The following is an 18,903-nucleotide window of genomic DNA, read 5'->3' as shown; positions in this document are numbered from 1 at the left end:
TGCAAATCCCTTGTTCCACTACATCCCAGATTTGCTTTATTTGATGGAGTTCTGGTGACTGTGGAGTCCATTTATACACAGTGAACTCAGCGGGATGTTTAAGAAACCAGTTTGAGCTTTCTGACATGGCGAGTTACCATCAGAGGATGAGTATACTGTGACTGTGACATGATCGGCAACTCAAGAAGGCTGTGGCATTTAAACAATTCTCAGTTAGCTGTATAGAGCCAAAAGTGTGCCAAGAAAATATCCCCCACACCACCACAGTCACTAACTGTTGTCCAATTTCCTGTTGCCCAATCATAGTGAGCCCCTGTAAATTATACAGTTTAGCCTCAGTTAGTTTCCTGTTGCCAGCTGACAGGAGGGTACCTGGTGTGGTTGGGCTGCTGTAGCCCAACTGCTTCAAGGTTCACCATATTGTGTATTCAAAGATGTCCTTCTACATACCTTGGCTGCAACAAGTGGCTATTGTGTTATTACAGCCTTTGACCTCTGACATTAGGCAACAACAAGGCTTAAAAACAGCTTTTTCCCTGTTCTGATCCTTGGTTTGAACTTTAGTAGCTTAAACTCCTGAATTAAAGCTGAAAGTTTGCACTTCAATCACATCTCAATTTCTTTTTAATTAAACTGTGATCAATGAGTCACCTAAACATGTACAGTACAAAATATACACCCCCCCCCCCTCCCCCAGTTTTCTTCACACATCAGTGTTTTTTGCATTACTAACCTTTCAATGTCCATGCAGCTTTGTATCGTAACCTTACCGTTTCACTCATATGGCATGGTATCATCAGCAGCCTGATTATGTCTGAAATGAAATCCTCAGTCACCGAAGATTGGTTTGTCACATTTTCCTAATATATTGGATTAGTCACACAAATGAACCACAATCACTAAATGTTGGGCTACTGACTACAAATTCCTACCCTATTGACTGATGTCATTTTTATCAGTGTTCAGAAATGCACGAGTAAACAGTCTTTCTGACTGTGGCTCCTCAACAATAACCATCTTTTAAAGTCACTTAGCTCTTTTCCCCTTTCATCCTCAATCAGAGTAATCTGAGCTCAGCCACAGAGCACGTGTCATGTGTTCCACAGAGCATGACTGGTTGCTAATTGCTGTGTGGAAACATCTGTACTTGTGCCGAAACATCTGCATTCACTGCATTCCCTCACTCATTTATTCATATTTATCTTTCAGGTTGTCATCTGTCTGTGCACACAACCCACGGAGGGAGATGTGTAGGCATGTCCATCCTGTATCAACAGTCGCTTGCATAACAGCCGCAATAATTTTTCCATGGTTTTCCATGGTTTTTGAAATCCCAGTAATGAACCTGTATAAAGGCAACCGAGTTACAGATGCTGCTTTTGGTCAAATTTTGGCAGGGGAAAATGTAATCCATTAAAATCATAATACTGATGACATCCAAGTTAGCTGGCACCTGATAAGTCTCCAACTGTAGTTTGTGGGAGTGCGAACAATATAAATAAACACAGGGTCTGTTGTGCTAAGTGTGGCCTGTTATTGTCTCACCACCTCCATTTCCAACACTCTTAAAGCCAGGCCGGCAGTGTGAGCACCTTAACAGAGAAAAGGCGACAGCAAGGACACTGAACCTTTACACGAAAGATTGTTAATAAGATAGCAAAAGCCCTGCTGGTCACATTCACCAAACGTGTAGGCTTGTCTTAAGTCACAAATAACAGCTCTGCACATGAATGAGTCAGTGCGTATAACAAGCCAGACAGCTAGAAATAAAATATAAAAACCAAAGAAAGACATTTGGGTTGAATTTATTCAAGTGTGTGTAGGCTTTTTAAAAAAAATCATCCCTCTGTAAAGCTTTTTACCTTTGTTGATTCTTCAAGCTTATCTTATAATATGACAGGTGCCGCATTTCTCACGGTTACATCACGCACACTGTAACAAGACGACTTCTGAGGGTTTTGACAGGGCCTGTCGAGAGAGATGATTTAAAGGATTCTGACAAGCAGGCTTCCCCACATCACCTGAAACTGGAAATTCATGTTGGATGTTCCAAGTGGTGAAATGATGGAGCGATGGTCACGCTTCAACAACTGACCAAGTCCTCCTAGTTTCCGTTCTCAAGCTCTTCAAAACATTTTATACAGTTAATTGTGAAAGATTTACCTCTTGTTTTGTCGTAACTTTGAAAACAAAGAGAGAAAAAAGCAAATATTGGAACAATCTGATTAGTCTGACATTCCTGATAAATTTTTAGTCCCACACGTCGAGTGCCATCTAATTAATATAGTTCATTTTACTACTTCGTAACATATTGTACATTTTGTGATATTTTAATGTTAAGATCAATCGATTTAGGATATTTTCAACTAAATAAAACCTCATTAAACAGTCTTTTACAGAATTTTGTCCATTGGTGTGTTGCATGTGAAGTGTGCAGTGGATCACAGTATGTGCATTCTTCTTTCTTTCTTTTGTCCCTAGCTGGCGGTGGGCAGGGGAGGTCGTCCACAAAGCCAATACACTTGCTTGAGGGTTAGATGTTGTTGCTTAAGATAGTCTTCAGTTTGCTTTATCAAAGTCTTCTTGGGTGCGTGACCCTTGATTGTCCAGTGGGCGGGGTGCTGCTGCAGCAGAAGGTGATGCGGCAGGGGATGTTTGTTCATGCGGCAAATGTGACCAAACCATTGCAGTCGTCACTTCTGGATCAGCTCTTCCATCGAGGGTTGATGGTGACATTGACTACGTATCGCGCTGTTGCTGAGACACGGAGGGATACTTGGAGAATCTGACGCGAACAGCACATTTGGAAGACCTCAAGCTTGTTGAGGTCGTGCTTGAGGATGACCCAGGTTACAGATCCATAGAGAAGAATGGGCAATACCAGTGTGCCGTACAGGAGGATTTTGGTGAAGAGGGTAACGTTTGTCTGCTTTCAGATGCACCACTGGAGAGAGGCGAAAGCTGCCACCGCTTGACCGATTCTTGAGTGTATTTCTGCCATTGATGCCACTTTCTTTTCTTGCACCAGATACTGAGGTATTTGAATTCCCACACTAGTTCAATTAGCACGCCTTTGAGATGCACAGTAGCTGGTCACCTGTCAGTAGTAAGGACTTTGGTCTTCTCGGCACTGATCTTGAGGACATTTGGTTGAGCAAGTTGGGCGAATTTGTCGTATGTACATTAACCACCCACTTTATAAAGTACCTGTGTTCAGCACTTGATAACAAAAACATCTAAACACATGGCAGCAACTCGGTGGATTAAACTATGTAGACATGATCAAAAAGATTTGCCGAAGTAAAACCAGAGAATCAGGATTTAGACAAAAAGTGATTTAAGTGAATGTTAAATGTGACATGTTTGTTGGTGCCTGATGGGACTGTGTATTTCAAAAACTGTTGATCTGCTGGGATTTTCCCACACTGTCATCTCTAGGGTTTACAGAGAATGATCTGAATAGGAGAAAATATCCAGTGGGTGGCAAATCTCTGGGTAACAATTCCTTGTTGATGCCAGCAGTCAGAGGAAGGCAGCAGTAACTCAAATAACCACTCATTACGTCCAAGGTATACAGAAGAGCTCAAGATGTAAAACCTGGAGCAGAAGACCACACTGGAGGGGGAGGTCATGCCTGTCAGTTAAGAAAAGGAAACTGGGCTCACCAAAATTGGACAACAGTGAACTGGAAAAACACTGCCTGGTCTGATGAGTTTTAATTTCTCCTGTTACAGTCAGATGGTTGAGTCAGACTGTTATAAATAACATGAAAGCATGAATCTATCCTGCCTTGTATCACCAGATCAGGTTCTTTGGTAATGGTGTGGGAGATATTTTCTTGGCACACTTTGGGTCCCTTAGTTACAACTGATCATTGTTTAAATGTCACAGCCTACCTGACTATTGTTGCTCACCATCTCCCTCTCTTTTTGACCACAGAGTACCAGTCATCAGATGACTTCTTCCAGGAGCATAACGCACCATGTCACAAAGCTCAGATCACACCAACTTGTTTTTTTTAACATGAGAATGAGTTCACCATAGGCAAATAGCCTCTAATAGAGCAGCTGAAAAATCTGCAGCAACTCTGTGATGCTGGCATTTTGTTGAATCTGTGCCATGAAGAATTAAAGGAACTCTGAAGGCATAAAAGGAGGTCTAATCCAGTACTTATAAGGTGTACTAAAAAGACAGACTGAAACTGTGAAACAGCTATGACTCTTTACTGCGATCCCAATTATGGATTGCGAAGTGCTCCTGAGAGTCACGCTGAACATCTCCAGTCTCACTGCCCTGCTGTTACCTTTCCCCTTTTCCTGCTGCTGCTTCGCCCTATACAATAAATACCAGCAATCATTCACATTTACTCTGTGAAGTAAGGCAATGAGTCATCCACATGTTGCCCTTATAAAAGGTCGGCAAAAGCACTGTTCAGGATGTTATATACTAAAGGAGCCTTAAGGGTCCACGATTCATTTAATTCTTCCTATCAGAAATGTACTTCAGTCCTTGCCATTTCCTTTTGTTCCCCTCAAGCTCTGAGTTGATGCTGAGTAGTTAATTCGAAGACAGCGGGAAGTTTTTTCTGTTTTTTTTTTGCTTCTGCAGACTGTGAATTAATTAAAAATAGGCATTATAAATGGAAACATTTTTTCCCTGTGAAAAGCAACAGGAAATAAAGTGTGCAGAGACACAGCAGACCTGTGATCACCTCGTGTTCAATGGCAATGTGCTGGAAGTGTGAGAATCATGTTAAAGTGCCACTATTTTTATTTTTCACTTTGCCAAAGTCCTAACGATGCTCTGGGTGATTGCGAACATGTCTTACACTTATGCAGTCTTCTAAAAAAAACTGAGCAAGAAAACAAATCCTGCTTATCTCCTTTGACTCGAATTAGATGATTAACTCCTGGAATAAACGAGCGTCGTGGACATCGATCAGTAGTTTCGAGAAGTATTGACAACTGTTGATGGTGGAACAAAATCAAGCTTCTCTTGTCCCTCGGCCAGTCGGCGTCTGCCATGATTCATTCATCGATTTATTTATACTGGTGATGAACCCAGGCTGTTGTGTTTATCTTCTTGTCAAAAATATGCAGTGTACCATTTGGTCGATCTTCTTTTCTCTCTGTCTGTTTGAGAGACACTGTTCGTTGCCAGCATATTGTGTAAGGATTCATCATGCTGTCGTTGTCAACAGATTTAACTGTCACACACTTGTCAAAATGCCAAGCAGTTGCAAGGGATGGAGAGAGCTCACACATAAACACAAAAGTATAAATGCAAAGAGGAGGAGATCCAAAAGTAGCCAAGTAACTGAAGGAGTTCATGCTGTCTTTCAAAGAGGAGTTGGGGGGTGGAGGGGAAGGGGAGAAAGCTCAAATAGACAAAAATACCTTTTGACATTTAAAAGTACATTATAGTACACTTAAATGGTATTGGGCTAGACCTGTAAGATACATTGTACTTTATTTGAAAAGTCAAACCACGTGTAAAATTGTCAACAAGTCTTGACTTAAACGTGGCAGAAATTTGATGCACAAACTGCACAAACAGTTGAAGTCATGTTGCCTTCAGGGGTAATTTGATAGCCTTATATGAATGTATTTTATCTTCTTTTGCCTGTTGATGAATTGTCAATACCTGTACTGATACATGTTGGTAAATGTCAGAGCCGCACAAGAATTCAGATGTGACTTGAAAAGGACAGATATTGTAAGAAAAAGTACCTTCTTTGTTTCTTTTACGAGCTAGAGTGCTCAGGAGACTCGGATATGTATGGCGCTGATAATATCTTTGCTGCACACTCAGAGGTTGACGTGCTGCATGTCCTCATCGCTCTACTGGCCTTTCTTTAGTGCCTATAAAGCAGCTGGAGAATGCAGAAGAAACAATATAAAGACATCTGAAGAATTTTACACACATGCCGCATTAATGATGCGTTTTATTGAGTAATCAGTAAGTAAGTACAAATAAGCATGTAACTGTCTGCGGTATCACATTTAAAGGTGGAACATGCACCGATGCATTAACATGGGAGCGTTACTTGTGTAGGTTATATGTAGGTGTGGGCTTTTTATGTAGCAGAGAAAATGTATGCTGTAAAAATAGAAACAGGAGGTATGTTATAGCTGTTGGTTCCTATTTCCTGTGCAGTGGTAGAGAATTTGATGTGACTAAACAGTGGTCATGGCACTTTTTTATCAAGAGTGCTCTCAGGAGTTACATGTGTGTGTGTGTTTTGAAACTTTTCTTTCAAATTAAAACTTTGGATTGTTCATAATTTGTGGTCATTATAACCACGATGCATCCATATTACAGACTGTGGTTAAGGATGAGGGAAGTGAGGAAAGAGTTCTACAAACAGAAGTGGATGGATGGATGGATGGATGGATGGATGGATGGATGGATGGATGGATGGATGGACTCAAAACATCTACAGAAGAAAAGTTGGAAATGTATCCTTCCATTTAAAACTTTAGTAGATAACCAAGCATCTCACTAAAAAAATGAATGATGATGTAATTCATTAACTACCAAATTGTGTGAAAAGTTGTGTTCATGGATGAGCTGTTTGTGTTTGGGTGTATTAATTAGTGTCAGAATGTGTGTGTGTGTGTGTGTGTGCAGATTGTGGACACGCTCCTTATTTGTGTGAAGCCTCATTAAAAGGGTGGGAATTTGCACTTCAGACATGTTCTGACCATTTTTTTTCTTTCTGTTCTGTTCTATGAGCAGTAAATAAACCTTTGCTGTTCAAATGATTTTAAACTGAGAATAATTTGTGTCTATCGCTGCTTTAAGAACTAAGGACGCCTTATTTCTCGTGTGCTTTTATGCTCGTGTGCTACTTGTGAAACATTGATGCATTCTGGTTTTCTTATTCCTTTCTCGTGCACTCTATTTCTCCCAAATGTTTTACAGATGGTGTTGGTCCACTTTTCACTTTTTACATGCTTCATCTTGTACTGTCTTCACCCCCTCTCCATCTGTCTTCTCTTTTTTTCCCGTCTTCTTCCTTTCCTTTTTTTTCCTTCTTGTTTACTTGTTGTGCACACTCATGGCTTCTGGTCGGTTGGTCTGTATATGTGATAATCCTCTAACAAATTTATCATCATAACTTCGAATACCAACACTAAGCAGCTCCAGATCCACTCTGTCTTCAGCTGCCTGCGCTTGGTGTTTGTTTACCTCCGTGCAGCCCCTAACCAGATGGGCTGTTTGTCTCCAAGCCATGAAGAAGATATCAGTACAGCAACGGAACGAGTCTTGCGCCAGCCAACATGCTGTTATCTAATAATGTGTATTTTCTGCTCAGTGACACAGTAACTTACGATGTGGTAGTAGTAGTTTACACTGGGATCTTTTACATGTGATGACAGAGATATCGCATTAATGACAGCGGATATTTTTGTTAAAGAAATGTTAGATTCTCAACATCTCCTGTCAGTTATCATATTTTGTCTGCACTGCAAATCACTGTGAAAATGATTCTTTTTTTATGTTTGGATAGTTTAGATACAAAGTAATATCAATCACTGTATCCTTGATTTTAATAAATATGTTGAATATCGCTGTGTAACAATAAATGTTTGGATTCTTTCCAAACAAAGTAAAATCCTACTATATGAACATGACTCAGCTCACTACCATCCTCTCATCTCAGCCTCAGTGGGGCCATGACTCACACTGAAAGCTTCTGACTTTATTAAGGGCTATTATCTTATGTGCTCACATTATATATAATTCAATATTCTATATTACAGGCCATAATTACTATAGTCTAGCACTGAGGCATCTGCAGCTTCCATCCAGCGAAGCAAAATCAAGATGGAAGACGTGACAGGTTTTTGTTAACTTTTTTAATACTGAGTCACTAAAAATATACTTGGAACAATGATGAACAAATATAGGAATAAAAAGAGATTAGCACAAAGTACAGTAAAAGTATCTGAAAAAAGTTTTTAACTTGCAAACATAACTTCAGCGAAAATTAAATCTTAAATCTTCCTCTTGTTTCGGCTGTTCCTTTTAGGGGTCATCTGCAGTGACGTTAAAGAAGGGTCACCAAGCCATTCCCAAAAACAATTTCAATCTTAAGTAGAAAACATTCACATCAGCTGTCAATCACCCAGTGGCACCTGCAATTTTCTAATCTTTAAAGGACCAGATCATTTTATTTTGTTCCTTATACTGTACATGTACGTGCATCCACCTGCCAGAAACACAGAAATGTTCATTTAATGAAACTATAATTATTCAAAATAGGCTTAGAAAATAGACTAAACAAGCTAGAGTTTGATTTGGGACAAATTTAGTGTGGAGGAAAATGCTTGGAATCATTGCTCTGAATGAATAAAATGCAATTATAAGTTGTTCTGGGACAAGAAAGAGTGGAAAATGCAAAAGCAAAAGTATTTATTCATCTCGTGAAATTCTGAAATAGAAATGTTTTAAAATGCCTTACAGAAACATAGTAATGCATGCAGCAATAATCCCTGTGACATTTCATTTGACATTTACTTTAAGTTTTCAGTACTGTTTCTCTGAGAAAAATTCAACCCTCAACATTGACTACGCCAGTAATGAGAAATCAATCTTCCATTCCCGTTATACTTCTGGCACATCTTGTGCAAAGATGAATGAAAAGGAAGAGACGGAGATGCTATTTTCCCTCTGATGGGGGACCAATTTTTGCCTATCAGGCCAATAATAATGACAGCCAAATAACATCCAGTGGTGAATATACCCTAATGAAGGTAATGCTGCCAAAACGTGTGGGTGGACTTTTGCATTTCAGCTATTGTCTACGGTCTCCTGTTTTTAGACCACATTTGTTCTGAGATAGGTGCTCTCTTTTTCTTTTTCTTTTTCTTTTTAAATCATTGGATTTCATTCATCAACCTGTATTGTAAAAGAATCACCTTATGAAAATCCACTGACAGCTTTATAAAGTTATTGGGGCGATATTTTTTTAGATGTATAACACATCAGAGATCATAGTAACTGCGTTCAGCCTGTGTAAAGCATCCAAAATCAATAGTTTGAAAAAAGTTATGCATAAAAATACTATAAAGCATTTTAATATTGGGCAAATAGTGCTTTGAGTTAAATGTTAACATTGACATCTTACTCACAACCATGGTATGTGGTAATAATTAGGAAGCATGTTTACCATGTTCACAAGGTCACTTTAGTGTGTTAGAATCCTGGTAGACTGAACATGAAATATCTGATTGTGATGCAAAATAAAAGAGTCTACTAAAAGGGATTATAATGGATCATACATATACATGATCCCCAAGTCAGAATCACATTTCTGTACAGCATCCAAAGCCAAAGTCTTCTGAAAATAATGTACAATAAAATCACAAAATAATTCAATATCCATTAAAAGTGAATTTGTACACATGGGGACCATTATGCAAATAAAATAGCATAATGACTCTGTTACTGTGTCTTCCATCCTCATCTTTGGACCAGGTGAGACTGGAAAGAGAGGTCATATTTTGCATTTTTAATAATTTCCTCTTAAATGAAGAATTTATTTCAAAATCTTTTAACACACAGTCATGAATGAGCAGGCCTCATCATATGGCAAAGTCCTCACAGTACCATATTAACCTATTGGAGTACTTTGCTCTCAAAGTGCAGCCTTACTTGTGGTTCCAAAAATAGAAAGAGAGGCAGGGCTTTTAGCTGTCAGGCTGCTCTCCGGTGGACGTTTGGATTCAGGAGACAGAATCTGCTCTACCTAAAGGCTCTAAGGGCTTAAAAGTTTCATTTTTTGGTGAAAGGTTTTATATTTAGGGCTGGATCAGATCACCCTAAACCATCTATTAGTTGTGCTGCTTAAGGCTCAAGTCTGTTTTTATTGTAAAACTGGATATGTGCTAACATTCAGCCCTCCAAAAAATGAATAGCAGGTACCTCAGCATAGGTAATGTTATGTGTAAGTCAGATGCTGACTGGTTTGAATTGTGTTGGAACAGTGGAGTTCAGCATGAATGGGAGAAACATGACAAAAGGCATCAAAGAAAATCAAAAACTGCTCAAAATCATCAAAAACTGCTTGAGAAGCACAGACAGGCTGAAGTCGACAGTTTTCTTTGTTTGCTTTTAAGACTTCATTTCAGCTCTGTTTACATTAGCTGGAAGGCCAAGAAATAAACTAGAAAGTGTGGCCCACAGGCTCTTGTTAGTGACATGTAGATATCAGTCTACAAAGCTATCTGTCAGCGCTGCGTAAGACCAATGTAAAAGCATGAAAAAGCCTTCTGGCTGCTGGGGGATTTCCAGTGATGCAGAGCTCTATTTCACTCCCCTACTTTCATTTCCCATGTGTTTATATGCCGCGTGTTGTTCTACTGCGTGTTGCCTTCTCGCTCCCATAGTTTGTGTTTCGTACTCTCTCCGTGCTCCTCTTTTCAGTCTCCTCATTCCTTTTACTCCCCACTTGGTTACACACTCCATGATGGACGGATGGTTCTGATGGATTTCTCTTCCAGTTAAAAATCACCTTTTCCTTCACACCATGGCCAAAGGTTTGCTCAAAGAGAGTCTGATGTAACACAGTTTTACATCAGGGCCAATAGAGTTTGACAAACCCTGCTCTAGAGGGTTTTTGCAGCAAATTTTAAACAATTTTATTCAATAGTTGTTAAAATAGCCTCTATAACAGGATAAATGAAGAGTCTGACCCAAAAGAAAGCTGCTATTAGTGAAAGGTCACTAAAATCAGCTGGATTCCTCCTGCAGGTACGCATACTAAATGTCTTGATCATACAATGGTTGTAGAGATAGTCCAGTCTGGACCTAATTGGTGGATTGTTATACAAGCACTGACATCCATAAGTGCTAATGTGAAAGAAAAATAATAACAGAACAAAAAAATAATAAAAGAAAAAAGCCGAAATGATGGAGGACACATCAAACAAATGTTGCAATAGGTAGAACTAAAAGCCAAAACAGATAAACAAAATCCCACTGCTCATAAGAACGGCTCACAATAACAATACATTGACAGTAAAGAAAAAGCCCACATTGATTCCACTCTGAAACATGATTGGTGATTATCTGGATGAGCTCATGCTTAGCTGAAGTGACATGAGTAGCTGAAGACAGTCAACAGCTGACGCTTAATTGGAGCAAAAAAAAAAAAAACAATGCTGAGTTCGATCCTGTAGGTTGGTTGCAGAGGCAAGGAAGAATCGGTTAAGTGAGGAAGGGTTCGTTATAAACAGAAGCACAAAAGCATCGGTCCAATTAAAACTGACAGAGGTACACGATCCTGCTCGCTTGTTTGTGTCTGCGTACACAAATGTCTGTTTACTGTGTTGGTATGATTTGTGAGAGAAGAGTTTTAGAGAATAATATGTATATATGGAGAGAGAGAGACAGAGAGAGAGACAGAGAGAGAGAGGATTATAAAGTAGGTCGAGTTTCGTATATTTTAACTGCCAATATTAGAAATCAAAAGAGCCCAGCATTTATCTTTTCTCACTTTATTCTAAATTCGTGTGTGTGTGTGTGTGTGTGTGTGTGTGTGTGTGTGTGTGTGTGTGTGTGTGTGTGTGTGTGCAACAGTGCCAGTATTTATCAACCTATATCAAATACTGTATTTTGACAGTTGTGAATAATTTAAAACTGCAGCTAATCTAATGTTTTTATTCAATATGTATTTATATAAATAATGTGAGGTAACGCACATGTTTTCCTTTTAAACAACATAACAGTGCAGATTGAATCTTTATTCTTCTGCATTACACATAGTTCAGAGCTGGATTGAATGTGTTTGTCTGACTGCTTCTGAGGTATCTTTATTTTCTAACGTTTGTGCTAGTTTTAATGGTTTCTATTGTTTTATTATTTATAAACTTTTTAGAAATAAAATCATATAATATCACACAACCCAGTTAAATCATGTTCACTTTGACATACTTTGAGAATATCATGACTGCAGTGATACTGTACAAGTTTAAAATTTTCAAAATAATAGTAGTAGTTCATTTAGAGGTGTTCGCTCTGCTATTCTCTGAGATACACTCTTCCACAGTGCTTCTTTGTCCCTTCATCCCTAACCAGTCACGGCAGACGGCTGCTCCTCTGTGAAGCTGGCTGTGCTGGAGGTTTCTTCCTGTTAAAAGGGAGGTTTTCCTTCCCACTGCTGCCAAGTTATTGCTCATAGGGGATCATCTGTTTGCTGGGGTTTACCTGTATTATTGTACTGTCTTTACCATACAATATGAAGATTCTTGTGATTTGGTGATATATAAATAAAGTTGAATTGAATTGAATTGAATTGAATTGAATTGAATTGAATTGAATTGAATTGAATTGAATGTATGGTTAAACAGTTGCAATGCTTTTTATCCACTATCATCATATTTTTTTTGTTCTTATTATTATTTTGTGTTTTTTATGCAATAAATTGAAAACCTCACTGGACTGCTCGATTGCAGTACATGTGTGTACTCCGTGCAGGGATAAAACATGCATTTCCAAATGGGATCAGTAAATAGTTGCCTGGCTTAATGTCTGCGTTCACAGCTAGACCAGTGGATAATTCATACAAATCTAATGGCTCATCATTTATCTATAATTGACAACGGTCTACTTTCAGAAAAAAAAATAGCATGAATGGCTCTCATTTACATAATTATTTCAGACCTATATTTAGTTCTTTGTCCCATTGGCACAAATTACAGCTGAGACTCTTGAGTATTGTTGAGTAAGTTCACACATCTGCATTGGTGGGTCATGTGAGACTATATTTTTCCTTTTTTTTAAGCATTAAAGTAAAAATGTTCTTGCTGTACATCCAGAAAAATGGTGAATGCAGATTGTTCTCACACGCCTTCTTCCTCTGCTTTCCGTGTGAACCCCCTCTGTCTGCTGTCAGGCAGTAAAAATATCAAATATCATCTATTAATATATGTCTGAAAATACTTATTGAGTTTCATCATAATTAGATCAGGTCAAAACTTATACCAAGGCTCAAATGTCTTCTCCTACTCTCTACTCTGCTAATTCACGTTTTCTGAATGCAGTTTTTTATGAGAAAAATGGTTAATAACTATAAAAATCAAATGACTTGAAAGTATATACATTGAAATAAATGTTAAAAACTAGTTGGCTTTTATCTCCCAGGAACAGCGCTCATGTGTCCAACTGGTTAGACCTGTTGTTCACAATTGTGCAGATTGAGGTTTTGACTAAACTGTGATGAAAAGAAATAGTCTTTTAAAGGCAAATGACATGGAAATAAATTCAGTGGTTTAATGACGTAAAGACAAAGGTTTGCTGTTGGAGACAGGATTGCCCACTTTCACTGCGAATCAAGCCAAGCAGATCCGATTCTGACCACAAGAAGATTTAAGGATGCATGTATCAGACCCTACGGCGCCTTTAACTGCAACAGTAGTTTAATGATCCAGTCACGTAAGGCCACAAACACACATATAGTCTTATATCTGCTTTTGCTGATAGACTTAATGTATAATGATGGGCAGACTTTCCAAATAGTGAAAACAACAAGTCATACACACATTAGAAATGTTTGGCAAGGTCTGGCTAGATTGTGGATTTTTGCTTTAATATTTATATCTCCAAGGTATTCAGCTGATTCTCTAAAATGGCTTTGTATTTATTGGCCGTTTTTAAAACCCTGCAGAACACCGACTGGTCCAAATGACTCCTACGAGATGGCTGCTCATACCATGACAGATCCACCTCCATGTTTAACACCTGGCAAAAGACACTGTGGGTTGAGTTATTATTTTTTTATTTTTTTTATTTGGCTGTCTCCAAACAAAAACAGGCCCAGATAGAAGACAAAGGCAAATTGTCAATTAATGTTACTTTTGCATTGTTCAGGGTTTTTTTTTTTTATTTATTTGTTTTACCATTAAATATTGTAGATCTATTGAGCAGTACATGGTTACAATTGAACAAATGCAATGTTTTCAGGAAAAGTGTCTTGACCACTTTCAGGCTTTCAGAGTTGTCTTTCTTTTTTGTTTTGTTTTCTTAGACTTCCCCTATTTCAAATTATGTAATTTTGTAGTTTTGTGATCAGATCTACTATCCAGGCTTGGCATATTTCAGATGCCTTATGTTGTTTGGAAAACTCAGCAAGTGACTGGCTCTGTTTCACACAGGAGATGCCTTTATTTTTAGCTTTCAAGAGCACGAAATAAATGTATAATTCGGTTGTTGTTTTACTATAGTCCATTCATTTGCATTCATACCCCAGCTCACACATAGCAGAGGAGATATTTTTGCCATTCAATAATGAAAATTTAAATCAACTACATTAAGAAAAGAAGAGACTGTGAGTTATTTGAAAGCTTTATAAACTGTGGCAATTTGAAAATATAAATAAAATCCAAAACAGTGAGAAAAAATAGAGAAAATCGTGAACTGACACAGTCAAAAAAACTGGGGGGATGAATGTTGAAAAGTACTACTAGCAATACTGTTTTTACAGTGTTTTTTTTAAAGGTCTGGTATTTTGTTATGAAGCACTTTGTGATATTTGTCTTTAAAAGTGCTACAGAAATAAGAAATAAAATCGAAATAAAATTTTACTTAACTCAAACATACTAAAGTAATTTGATGATCGTCCTTGATTCCTGATTCGTTCCTGATTTGGTGATTGGTTAATTGGTTTGAAAATTTCTACAACTTAAGTCCAACAAAGTGAAGATGCTGCTATTAGAGGAGATGAAGAGAGGCCAAACATCTTGGCAGGTTAGAAAGTAAAGCAGTGAATATTTGTACCTGTACGTTTATTATTATTATTATTATTATTATTATTAATAAAGCTTGTTTGTTTTGTTATTTTCTTTTTGGGGGTTTTGTCAGCCAATATTTTCAACATGTTGTTTCAGCTCTAAGTATCCTGTACTTCATTCATCTGATGTTCTCCTTTGATTTGCCTTCCTCAGATCAACAGGAGTTCCATCTCGAGAGAAACAGAAGACAGCTTTGTCACAGGTCTATGTCAGAGTTTTTGGTACAGAGAGCAGAGAGTCATTGGATCCGAGCTCTTGTTCTCTGGCAGTATATCAGACTCAGTCCATGGTTAAACAGTGGGATTTTAGAGAAATATTCAATGCCTAAGCTTCAAAATGTAATACTGTGAGGTCTTTTTCATTAGTTGAATGTGATGCATAGAAAGGAGGAGCTAAGTGGTCATTTGCCTCAGTTTAACTTGCTTTCTGATGGTCATTAAAATTGTTTTTCATTATGTTTTCTTTCTCTCTTTTTAAAATATATATTACTTCAGTTTCTCTGCGCGAGCTTTCCCCTGCATCATCACTGGGAAATGAGTTTCAGATGGTTGGTATAAATGCAGCATATTGTCAGACCATATAACGCTCAGTTTGCCATCAGGAAGTCCAATTAAGGTCCCCTGTTTGCATGCATTAGACCCATGTAATACACGGTGCACTATCTCACAGTCCATTAGAGACTAGCTATCACGTGAGTGCCAAATGCAATCACAGTGTTCTCTCTAAAATCCAACGAAGCAGTGAGATATAAAACCCACATAATTTGCAACACTTTGTGGGTGATGAAGCAACAGCTTTCAAAATGAGTACCCCCACCGCCACCCTCCCCTTCCATGCCTGCGCTGGGAACAGTTTCATGGTAAATATCATGGGAAGGCTTCACGATCATCTCATTGGCTCAGAAGTCAGAGACCCCATCATATAAAACGAGAGCGACTGGTCTAACAGCCCTTTCCCACTGGCGAGGGTAGTGGATCACACTTGGGCTCCAACTGTCGGGAAAATACCTTTTACGCACAGAGTGTCTGGAAAGGTTGAGCGAGTCCGCGCGCCAGCGATCAGAATTTTTGAAGCGAAAGAGTCATACAGCCAACAGGTGGGTTTACTCGGCTGCAGCTGTGCAGCGCAGCGGGACTTAACTTGGCTTTATCTGGTGGAGAAAAGTTATTTAGACTCGTCTTTGCGCATGCATTTTTAATATTACTTTGAATATTTGCGTTTTCGGTGATTTAAATGACTGCGGAGTGATGAAAAAATAGTTAAACTTAATGAAAACGTTTTTTTTCGCATTGTTCGTTTAAATTATCTAGATGAAATTTAATTTTAGCTCGTGTTCTCACTAATTCCACATTCATTAAAGTCTTCTTTGTAGCTGGTTAGATAAGCGTTTTTTTTTTAATTGTTTTGTTTTAATGCTACTTCTGGTTTAAAGGTTTAGTCATCATTTCACTCACCCGCTGAATCTGAAGCGTATTTTTCTACTGAGGTGTAAAGGGCAAAACAAATTTGATCTAGGGTTAATGTCTTCTGGGAACCCACGTTTGAACTCCGATCAATGGATGCGTTTCTTTTGATTCTATCTGCCTTTTCTGTGCATCACTCTTCTCTTAATAGAAAAACTGTTAGCTGGGGCGTCTGAGTAGGCATGTGGCTACTGGAGAAGCTCCGCAGTGGGACTCAATCCCAGCCTCCGCAGACAATAGAGGCCATTCCTGTTTCTGTGTATGCCAATGTACTCACTCCAGAGAAGATTCCCGATTTCTTCATCCCACCCAAACTTATCTGCTGCCCCCCAGAAGAATCTGTCACCCCAGAAACTCAGCACTGCTCCAAAATCAGACCCTCAGCCTCTGACCATGCCATCTGCAGCCAGAGCCCCAGAGCTAGGAGCGGCAAGAACCCCTGCAGCCCTCGCCTCTTTTCCCGCAATCTCCAGAAATCAGCCAACCGGCACATCATCCAGATAGAGAGCGCTGATGAGCCTGGTGCTGGATCTATGGACAGGGTCGGTATTGATGTAAACACTAATGCTGACCCACAGTCACAGACTGCAATGTCTCTGCCATATGTCCCAAAGGCTCAGACCTCCTATGGCTTTTCCACCCTGATGGAGTCTCCTCATACCCGACGCAAGGAGAGCCTTTTCCACAGCGACCCCAGCAGCCCTCTCACCTCCCCAAACTCCCAGAGGCGCTCCCAAGGGGGAACCCTACTGGCCCCGGCTGACCCCAACCCCTACCGCTATTTCAGCGGTGGTGAGAGTGACACCTGCTCCTCAGCCGAGTCATCTCCCTTTAACTCACCTCTCCTTTCCCGATCTGCCTCTCTCCTGCGCTCTATTACACAGGAGACACAAGCCAAGGTGAGGACTTGTGCTCTATATGCTCATGTATGGCCACGATGTATAATTCAAAATCATCAGTGAGTGTGTAACAGTTTTTTCCTCCTAGTTTGATTCAGCTAGTGGCTTATTTCTGTATGTTTACAGTTGCTTTTCCTCTATCCCCCAAGGTGTCTCGTGCCAAACGCTCCCTGGCACGCCACAGTTCCCTCTCCACTGATGAATGCAGCTCAGCAGACAACAGCCCCAACATGCAGCGCCGCCGAATGCGCTGCCCTCCCTCTCCCGCCTTCCGTGGATGTAAAAGCGGTGGCTTGAGGGGAGCAGCGGCATCGGACCTCTGTCAGCGCGAGCACACTATAAACCTCAACAAGGGGGGGAAACTGAGGCTGAGCACTCACTATGACAGGGAGGCAGCCCGGCTGAGGGTGCGCGTGCTCGCAGCTGAGGCCCTTTACGACAGGCAGACAGACCTTAAAAGCATCAACTGCTGCGTAGCACTCTACCTGAATCCTGGTAAGAAGCAGAAACAAAGGAGCACCATCATTAAGAACAGCAGGAATCCGGTGTTCAATGAAGACTTTTTTTTCGATGCTCTGCCTCAGGCACAGGTAAAGACTCTGGCCTTGAAAGTAAAGGTAGTGAACAAAGGAACCAGCCTGAAGAGAGATGTGCTTCTTGGAGAAAGAGAAGTGCTGCTCAGTGAGCTGCTCGCAGGCCTCTAGGGAGCCCCTGTCAAGACTGGCGGACACGAGCTGGTCCACACCTTGAGGGCCCCCAGTCTTTTTATCCCACCTCGCCCTTCTGACAAATACTGGACAGGAGCAAGCACACAGATGACAAGGAAGATGTTTCTTCCACACTGGGTTATATATGCGCACAGAAAAAAATGAAGGTCTCTGTTAAAGTCTCGCTTTGCCAATTCTTCAAATTCAAAATTAGGGGCAGCCCACAATAACCTATAGGCTTATCAGTGAAGTGACTATGTGAACAGTGGGGCTGTGATCCTCGTTTGTGCGTATTTCTCTTTGAGTATTGAGTTACAAACAGTTTTACTCTCACCGATGAGCGTTGTATTGTGGCTCAGTGTCATATCAGTTGGTATGCAATCTTGTTTAAGTTGGAGCTGCTTATTGTTTCGTAATGAATGCGGTGATATTATCTGTAAGCATTTGCACGTCACTGTGGAAATTAATAATGGCTCTGTGTGCTTGAATTTATATATAGGGAAGATATTTGATTTTAATTGCTAGTAAATGTAATGTTGATATGAGTGTTGTTTTGTGATATGCTTTTGAACTCACGAATAAAAACCATGCTAGGGCTTTTGTCTCGCCTTGCACTTTTTGTCTGTGGTTTTTGTCTTTGAATTAATCCCCAGGATCACATGAAATCCCCAGAAATGATAATAAACCTCTCATTTTCTCACTCGAGTTTTAAATTATTGCAAACAACCCTCAGGTGGGGTCTTCTGAGCCAGGCACAAGCTGGGTGTCATTTGTGAGCCTTTTGATTCCAAATACCCCCCCAACCCCAATATTGTTTCTGTGTGCATTCAAAATCCCTGTTTAATTTTAAAAGCATGTTTCCTATTCAGTCCTCCAGTGAGTTTCAAATAGTTATTAAGAAGGCTGGTGTTAATCACAGTTACTGGCACACACTGTCTTTCTCTGGAAATAATCCGTCTGCACAGGGAGGTTAGGTCTCGATTTATGAGTTCAACATTTGGGTTGACAAGTGGAAATGTATTTGTGCTACTATAGGATA

The 18,903-nt window shown here is 39.7% G+C and overlaps 1 protein-coding gene across 2 annotated transcripts; it reads left to right on the top strand.

The window, feature by feature from the left end:
- The first annotated feature begins 15,573 nt into the window (after nucleotides 1-15,573).
- Nucleotides 15,574-18,478, top strand: LOC113010685 (C2 calcium-dependent domain-containing protein 4C-like). Of its 2 annotated transcripts, XM_080292746.1 has the most exons (4): nucleotides 15,574-15,891; nucleotides 16,410-16,800; nucleotides 16,873-17,157; nucleotides 17,307-18,478. In XM_080292746.1, the coding sequence occupies exons 2-4, from the start codon at nucleotides 16,441-16,443 to the stop codon at nucleotides 17,859-17,861; spliced, it is 1,200 nt and encodes a 399-aa protein (XP_080148872.1). In that variant the 5' UTR covers nucleotides 15,574-15,891; nucleotides 16,410-16,440; the 3' UTR covers nucleotides 17,862-18,478. The 2 variants fall into 2 exon arrangements, with proteins under 2 accessions (XP_080148872.1, XP_026005653.1); XM_026149868.2 differs by having other exon boundaries at nucleotides 15,576-15,891; nucleotides 16,410-17,157.
- Nucleotides 18,479-18,903: the final 425 nt, after the last annotated feature.

The sequence above is a fragment of the Astatotilapia calliptera genome, chromosome 18, assembly GCF_964374335.1.
Source record: "Astatotilapia calliptera chromosome 18, fAstCal68.1, whole genome shotgun sequence".
In the NCBI taxonomy this organism is placed as follows: Eukaryota; Metazoa; Chordata; class Actinopteri; order Cichliformes; family Cichlidae; genus Astatotilapia; species Astatotilapia calliptera.
Note: the sequence above shows the minus strand (reverse complement) of the source record. Positions and strands in the feature narration are given on the sequence as shown.

Bases quoted from the DNA above. Each gene is read 5' to 3' on its own strand.
- LOC113010685 (XM_026149868.2), top strand. From the start codon at position 16,441: ATGTGGCTACTGGAGAAGCTCCGCAGTGGGACTCAATCCCAGCCTCCG. The intron at 17,158-17,306 runs GTGAGGACTTGT...CTATCCCCCAAG, and splicing joins CACAGGAGACACAAGCCAAG to GTGTCTCGTGCCAAACGCTC.